The sequence below is a fragment of the Pagrus pagrus genome (assembly GCF_965226575.1).
Source record: "Pagrus pagrus genome assembly, chromosome: 7".
NCBI classification, from domain to species: Eukaryota; Metazoa; Chordata; class Actinopteri; order Spariformes; family Sparidae; genus Pagrus; species Pagrus pagrus.
In genome coordinates, this window is record NC_140191.1 from 18,822,372 (window position 1) to 18,831,328 (window position 8,957).

Below are 8,957 nucleotides of genomic sequence, written 5' to 3' on the forward strand. Positions count from 1 at the left end.
ACTGTAGTTTATAGTTATTTCACTGTTAACAAACATTGAAATGCTTTATAAACCGTTTATAAAGCAAAAAATGGTTAATAAATATTGTGTAGGTCAACTACCAACATTATTTGGATGGCCATGATAACATTGCAACAGTTGCAATGTCCTGATGGAGTGTTACAGGATAACTGACTGGGAGATGTTTCAGGAGGACTACGGTGACGACATTGAGGGTCTCACTCCCCACCAGGAAGGTTTGCTGCTTCCCCAACAGCAAACCATGGATCAACAGGGACATCAAAGGACGGCTAAAACCTGCTACAAGAACAGGATGGAGGGGAAGCTGCAGCAGAACAACCCCGGGAGTGTGGGCGGGGGTGAGAAACATCACAGGTCGGGAGGAGCAGTGGAGGGGACAAAGGAACGTGCCGACGAGCTAAACCTGAATTTTAACAGATTTGACTCACCACCTGGGGCCGGGCTTACACCCCCCTCCCCCTCCTGCACTACCCATCTCGCTGCCACACCACAAGACCCGGGCATGACAGCCTCTGCACCTCCTCTACCAGCACCACCCTCTCCCTCTCTCAGATCTCTGTCCAGACCAGAGGGCAGTCACCCCACCACCAAATCCCCAACTATCCTAACCCCCCCAACCATCAAGATTAAGATTAAGATTGGCTTTATTTATCCCACAACGGGGAAATTTGTTACAACAGCTCAAGACCAGCCACATGAGACGGCAGCTCCCCAGGACCAGGACCAACAAGGCCAGAGGATCAGACGACATCGGCCCGAGGGTGCTCGTGCGGAGCAGCTGGCAGGAGTGTTCACGCATCTTTTTGGCCTCTCCCTGAGGCTGAAAAAGGTGCCAACATCCCGAAAGACGTCCTGGTGCTGAAGAAGGGACGCCCCAGTGCTCCAAATGACTTCATACCTGTGGCTCTAACGTCACATGTCATGAAAACCTTTGAGAGGACTGCAACATCTCAGGCCCCTGGTGAACATCTGCCTGGACCCACTGCAGTTTGCGTACCAGACTGACATCGGCGTGGAGAGGCCACAAAGCACGATGAGGATCACGTTCTTTGACTTCTCTAGTGCTTTCGTCGCGGTCCAGCCAGTCCGGCTGGCTGAGAAGCTCTCAGTGATGCAGGTTGGTCAGGATCTGGTGGCATGGATCACAGACTACCTCACAGACAGGCCACAGTATGTCAGGCTGCGACACTGTCTGTCAGATGTGGTGACAAGCAATTTATGGACTAATCGAGAACTTTGTAGGATGGTGTGGCATGAACCACCTTCAGCTCAACATCGGGAAACAAAGGAGCTGGTGGTGGACTTCAGGAAGAGCGCCCCAACACCTGTTTCCATAAACAGAGAGGGGGTGGAGATGGTGGACACCTACAGGTTCCTCGGGGTGCATCTGAACAATAAACTGGACTGGTCAGACAACACTGAGGCCCTCTACAGGAAGGGAAGAGCAGGCTGTTCTTTCTGAGAAGGCTCGGGCTTAGGTGTGTGCACTAGGCTGCTACAAATGTTCTACCAGTCTGTGGTAGCCAGTGTCATATTCTTTGCAGCAGTGTGCTGGGGAGCTGGCATCGGGAGCGGTGGTGCCATCAAGCTGAACAAACTGGTGAGGAAAGCCAGCTCTGAGGTGGGGATGAAACTGGACAGTGTGGAGGCGGTGACAGAGAGGAGGATGAGAGGAAAGCTGCAAGCTATAATGGACAATCCCTCTCACCCTCTCTACGCCGAGCTGAGGCAACTCAGGAGCACGTTCAGCCACAGACTCATCCAACCATGTGACTCAAAGCGCTCGGGGAGCTCTTTCATACCATCAGCAATCAGACTACACAACACCACCACCACAGATCCCAACACCTCCTTTCTCCACTGATTAGGACTCAACCATACACTTCACTGTCACTTAAAGACTGGTTGTTTTTTTGTTCTGTTCTTATTTATTATCTCAGAAACCCTGCACATTGCACATATTGCACAGGCACATTTATTATATACTGCACATCATGTACACACAAGGACAGTTACTGTATATAGTATGTTTATCTTTATTCTAATAGTTTTTATTATATTTGTATTCAAATTGTTATTTTATTCTCTCCTTATTATTGTCTCTATTTTTTGAGACTCATGTGCTGCTACTTATTTCCCTCTGTACTGCTGTGTCACCTGTGAATTTCTCCCACGGGGCATCAATACAGGAATGTCTTATCTTATCTTAAATATTGTTGGGTTGTTTAATCTACAGCATCATATTCCACATCTGTTTATAATTACACTGTTTATATTTGTACATATTATGTATATTTGATTCTATTTCTATTTCTGCTCTAGCTCTTCTTCTTACCTTTTTATTATATTGTTTATTTTTTACTTTTATTATTGTTTATTGTTATATTGAACTGTCCTTTGGCTGCTGTGATGCAGAAATGTCCCTGTTTGTTTGTGGGACTAATAAAGGAGTTCTGATTCTGATTCTTCTGTAAGATGTTGATGAGGGTCCACGTCATGGTAATTCTAAGTGCTGTATCGCAGGCTACTGGAGGAGAGGATGTGGCCTACGACCGTGTACTGTTATCGTTCAGTTTATCAGGAGAAAAGGTGACATTTAAAATCAACAGATGTGGACATGCATGGTTTTCACTCCAAGGGGTGCACATGAAAAAAACACATTTTTCCTCGAAGATGTAACGGAATAAAAGTATCAGGTTGTGTACAATGAAAAATACTAAAGTAAAGTACTTAAATTAATGTACTTACATTCCACCACTGACTATAACACAGGTCAATGTGAACTTGTAGCTGAATAGATTCTCAGTGCATAAATAGTAAACAGTATATCAAATATTATTATTCTTCATTGAGATCATACACTGTGACCAGTTTATACACCTGTCTAAGTCAACAGTCCTGCAATAAATCGTCCCTTCAGGAAGATTTTAAAGTTCTGCTATTGTTGAAACTATTTCAGAGACTTCAACTTAACGCTCATTCTGGAGGTTGTAGTTTGTGGCGCTGTTGAACTGTACTGCATTATACAGAAAAGTGTTTCTGTTATTTTATCAACCCCACCTCAAACCGTCATGAAGGAAGGATTTATTGCGAAATTTTGTATAAGACTGCATTAGCTGTAGCCATGAAGAGGCTGCAAAAAAAGTGTTTTCCCATAGGAACTAAAAAGATGAATAGACCATCTGTTAAAGCTTATTTTTCAGATAAACATCCACTCTGACTGCTTTCTGTGGATAAACATGTTGACGTCACGGCTTCCTGTAAAGTCAGTCTGAATTTGTCACCATCACAAACTGGTTTGTCAGCTCTGCAGGACACTATCGACGGGGCAAGCCTCATAACCTGCAGTGATACCAGAGATAATGACACGTTTACCCTGGTATGTCCTTCTCTCAAATCTAAACAAGGAAATGTTACCCAATTGTATTATAACATAGCATAACCTAACCAGATACAACATTAAAATGCTGCTCAAAATGAGTGCTTTGACCTCGATGCTAAAGCACAGCTGGTATTTCTATATCTCCACTTCAGGTAAAGAAATGATTTGAAGTTAGATAAAGGGATATTTTAAATTGTATTAGGTCATATAACCAGGCATTTAATGTACTATGAGAAATAAAAAATCAGCATCAGTAAATGCTTCTATTTTTTATAGCAAGCGTGGTCACATGAGCCACTTACTGTATTTAGTTAGGTGCACAATTGAATTAATGACAAATTGAACATAATCAGTGATGGATGCGGCTGAGCACTTACAGCCAATATGATCATATGTGTAATGATATGTGTACGATCACATGAGAGGCTGTTGAATCGTGTTGCATTATGCTCATTACACTGACTATTGTTTAGTCCATCCCATTGATATCAATGAGGGTAGGCTACATAACGTGAACAGCTCTCTGTATGATGCAATACCAGTAAACAGCAACACAAACTACAACCTTCAAAATGAGGTTCATACATTTGAATAAACAAACAAACAAACAAAAATAACTACCTCTGTTTGTACGTGTTTTATTGATTGTTTTTGTATCTTGTATGTCATGGACAGTACTGTTTTCTTTCATTTACTCCACATCATTGTATACGAGGGCCAGCCCTTAAAGATTTTTGAGTTTGAATAAAGGCAGATTAATAAATAAAGAGATGATTCATAGAGCTCAACCTAAACTCAATTTATGGGCCGATACCGATATTAGGGAGTAAAGAATTCCAATATTGATATATTGGCCAATAATCGCATATTTTGCAGTGATCCTTCAACACTTGTGACAATGTAACGGACCCAAGAGTTTAACAATAAACTTCATCATCTAAAATAACGTCAGTGCACTGAAACAGTAAACTACACTAAGAAATTAATAATTACATATTAACCCAACCATCTTTCTCTGTGTTATAATCTCAAAAATGTTTTAAAAAATACAAATGTTCTTATCAGACAGCATACACGTCGATACCAATATATCTGTGATACACCAATATCGACGAATACAGCATCGGCCAACTGATATATCGGTCGGGCTCTAATGATTTATCACAGGAACTTTTGCATTTGTTCATAGCGTACCTAATAAACTGGCAACTGAATGTGTCCACTTGAAATAAGTAAATTGATTTAGGCTACAGAGAACAGGTCCGAGAGAATCTGAGTTATAGCCTATAATCAATTTTATTCTCATTGAAACATGAATACAAATAAGCACGCATATTGAACTTGACATTATAAATCTAACAATATAAATATTGAAACCCTCTCAGTCAGTCAGTCAGAAACAACATCTATTTGTCAGAATGTATTGGGGGGAAAAAAAACTATTACACTTACTGTGAACATGACTATAGGTTAAATATGTGACGGCACACTTTAAAGTTCAGTTGTCAGTGCAAAAGTCCTACACATGGGATAAGGCAAAAACTTTCTAGAAAGATTAAAAACTCTACAAACACTGTTTAAAGAGAAAAGTTTGCACAGTTTACGCTGACATGATCTATAGGAAGGCCTACACGGGTATACAAAACACATTGGTCCCAGTATAGATTACTATTGGCTAGTATAATCCATCATACTTTACCTTGGTTGTCCTAAAGAGGAGGAGGTCTAATAAGGGTTAAAGACACCCAGAACTAAAGATCAAAAAGTCCTCCACAGCTCCCCAATCAATCATTCAGGTGAACAGTTGAATGGCTACAATTATAGTATAGGCAGCACAGGCTAATTAGAATAAAGATGATTTCAGTTATCTGGGTCTCCTCTGCTCCATCCCATTGGGCAGAAATCCTGCAATGATCGGGACTGGCCATATGAGAGCAGCAACACTCCACACGATGATGACCAGAGTCATGAAACAAGCCACAAGTGTCGACTCGATGGGCTTCCTGTTCAGCCTCCAACTTTTGTCCCCCTTCAGCTCTTCGAGGCTGAAATCCACGCAGCAGAAAGTGACCTGATCCCCGGTCTGCTGGCCCCTCGACCTGCCCTGACCGAACCTGCGGTAGCGGGACATCCCGCAGCCCACGCACAGCCGCAGCTCCTGCTGACCCCCGGTGACCCCGAGGTGCTCGATGACGACGGGCGAGATCGCCCTGTTGAAAGACGCCGAGAAAAAAGCCCTTCCGTGGTTGTTGGTGGTGTAGATGAGCACATCACACTGGAAGCCGAAGCTGCTGTCCCAGCGGGCCACCAGAGAGGTGGGCAGGAGTCTCTGGACGCTCACGTTGCACTGGGACAGAGTCTGCAGGGAGGAGGCGTCGGGCGAGGCTTCGCTCTCCTCCACAGACCTCTTGGAGAAGCGCACGTCCACCTCCAGGTTGGCCAGGAACCTGTTGGAGGAGTTGATGGGCGGCAGGAGGAGGTCTTCGTCGCTCCAGCCTTGGCATCGCTGGAGAAGTCCAGCCACCGCGGTCAGAGCCAGCAGGAGGGTCGGAGAGTCGTTCAGCATGGCACAGAGCGCGTCTCTCCTGCTCGCATGGTGCTGTGACGAACCGCAGGCGACGGACGAGGCGTGCAATGTTAGAAAAAGCCAGTCGCAGGTGATTTAAAATAAAAAAAAACGCAGCTCCCGATGGAGAGACGCAATTCCCTGCCCGACTGGTACAAATGGAAACGTCCACAGCCTGTCACACGCGCGCATCCCCCCTCCCTGCGGATGTCTCCCTTCTGACTTGTTCTCCAAATGCGCCCAGCGAACGCTTTCCAGGAGAGGCAGCCTGAGCAGCTCTGTGCGCTGCCTTCATCGCAGCTCGGAGCTTCACTCCCCCTCTGTCACTTCAGGTGTGAGCGCCGAGCACGAACACACAGGGGAGTGGTGAGCTGGGAGGCTCCAGTGCGCAGGGACAGACGCGCCGAGTTCATCACACATCTTCCAATCAACGGCCCTAACGCACACATGCTCAATAAAACTTTGTCGACGGAAGGAAATGAGATGATTTGATCCGAGAGGCTGACAGCTCTCCACCTGTGCGCTTCCTCTCTCGCAGCATGAGACAAGACATGTAAACACACTGTAATCAGACCGCAGAGAGCAACATCAGAGCACCAGCTTTCGTGTTTGTCAAACACTTAGTTAAAGGATCAGTCCGACCGAAAATGAAAATTCAAGTCAAGTGAAGTTTCATAGTCCACGAAACGTTTCTGGAGCTTCGCGGCAAAACAGCGTGGAAGCATTCTCCTAAACAACTGAAGAAGATGGGGACTTGTTTAAGAATGTTAAAAAACTACTGAAAAAAACTTAAAATGGCTTCGTACAGTCGGTGTAGTCCAAGTCGCTAGAAGCCCCAAGATCCCGAAGCTGAAATCTTCACTGTAGCTGCAAAGCTAAAAGCGTTAGCACGCACCGCGTCTGAAGCAGGTGCATGAGCTCGACTGTGTGTCAAGGGTGTAAATAATGTCTTTTCAAATCAGTTTGGGATTCCTGGGCTCCTGGAGACCTGGATCAGGCAGAACGACCTACATGGAGGCATTTAATGTTTTTTTTTTTATTCCAGTTTTTTACATTTTAAAACAAGTCCCCATCTGCTTCAGCAACGCTGTTTAGCTTTGAAGCTTCACATATGTTTGGTGGACTACAAAACTTCAAACTTCACCCGTCTTTCCATCTGTGTAAGGGTGAGTAGATAATGACCGAATTTTCATTATGGGGTGAACTTATCCTTTAAGTTGCCATCTCAGGAAATTAAACTAGAAATGAAGACACTTTTTCATACCGTATGAAACTGATCCGTGAAATTCTTTGTCAATAACTTCTATCGTCTGAATGCTGCACTACCAGGAACAGACCTCTGGTGATCTGTGATTTTATTTTGTTGGCTCTAAAGCAGTCAAATTCAAATATGCCGAGACAAAAACTACTCAAATCACCACCTTAATTACTGCTAAACTGTAAAACACCAACAGGATACAGAGAACACAATGTGAGTACAAAGTTAATTGGGTTATTTCTAAAACTAGCTAAAATGAAATTCACACTGAGGCGGTCTGAGAAGAAGCTTTACTTGAAATGTGAACATTTCTTGTCATACTTTGAGAATCTTATGTTGATGCACTCTAATTAAGTGTATTCTGAACCATCAGACATCGTATATGTGTGTGTGGGCCTGTGCCTCGTCAGATTACAGAAGCGCTGCTGTGAAAATAAGCACATGTATTTGTGAAATGTTTTACTGTAATCACATCAGCTGCTAAGGTGCGTTCAGAGAGGGAGAAACATTTTGTTACTTTATTTATATTACATAACCTGTATTGTACCAGCCCTTCAGTCGAAACACATGTAACTGGGCTTTGATGTGAGAATCATGGTGGGATTGAGGCTGAGCTAAAAGATCAGGAGATAATCTACCGCACAATCGCCTGCAGGGAAGCTTACATCTTTCTAACCTTTATGTGACGAGAGTACATTCACTGAGCTCAGCGTGAATAATAGCCAATGAGTCTCACAATATAATCCTCAGAAAGAGCACAGTAAGTTGCCAAAGTGAAAACGTAAAGTATTTCTCTCCACTCAATGATAAAACAGCCGGATCAGCACTCACATGTTGTCACATCTTATAGTCTCTCACAGCTCTCTGTGCTCCGTCTGCAAGAATACAAGGACAAACGTCAGACAGATTTCAAGCATTGCATGTTTTTTACTCTGTCATGAAATCAACTATTCTGTGTGCTGTATACTGGTTGCTATGGTTACCTAAAGGGATGTACTGTAGGTGAACAGGGAAGACCGGATTGGTCTGTGACCGTTATCCTGCATAATGAGAGATCGTCGGAGTCGTAATTCAGCACACTCAAACTAAAAGCTTCACTTTGTGATGAATTAAAAAGGTTTAATTCACAATTTTCAACTCATTTCACATATATTTTTCTCTTAACTTTTCCCAGTACCAATGTTTTTTTTGACCCAGTGTTAAATTAATGTTACTGTTGGGTTGCTGGATTAAAGCAACGCCTGTGTAGTGTGGTCTGATCCCATGTATGCAGGGTGGAGTTAACCCAGTGTATATATCACCTACACATAAAAAACTAATACAGTAGTATACAATAAAATACTTATTAACAACAAGTTCTTTTATTTACTTTAATTGCATATGGTACATATACATTATGTATATATATCTGAGAGGTAAACAGTCCATAATCTGCCTGTTTGTTCATCTGCTCTCCGCTCTGAGAGCTCTCTGTACGTCGGTGTTTGCTTCTCTCAGCCATATTGTGCACTCTGGGACAGCCAGACACATCAATAAACATGTGTCTCCACTGCGCTGCAGCAGCAGGGGTTTTGTACACAGTGTGTATCACCTGGCTGTTGTATCTGATGCTGAAGAGGACACAGTACCCTCCCTCACCTCCCCTCTTTGTGTTCTGGCTTATCACAAAGAGCAAATCTGGTTACCATTACAGCTCGGGACACAGCTGCAGTTAATCTCATTTTGGTCGC

General features: G+C 43.5%; 1 protein-coding gene across 1 annotated transcript; it reads right to left on the reverse strand.

The window, feature by feature from the left end:
* Positions 1–4,025: 4,025 nt before the first annotated feature.
* tmem158 (transmembrane protein 158) lies at positions 4,026–8,453 on the reverse strand. Its single transcript, XM_084357545.1, has one exon. The coding sequence runs from the start codon at positions 5,967–5,969 to the stop codon at positions 5,268–5,270; it is 702 nt and encodes a 233-aa protein (XP_084213671.1). The 5' UTR covers positions 5,970–8,453; the 3' UTR covers positions 4,026–5,267.
* Between the last annotated feature and the right edge of the window lie 504 nt (positions 8,454–8,957).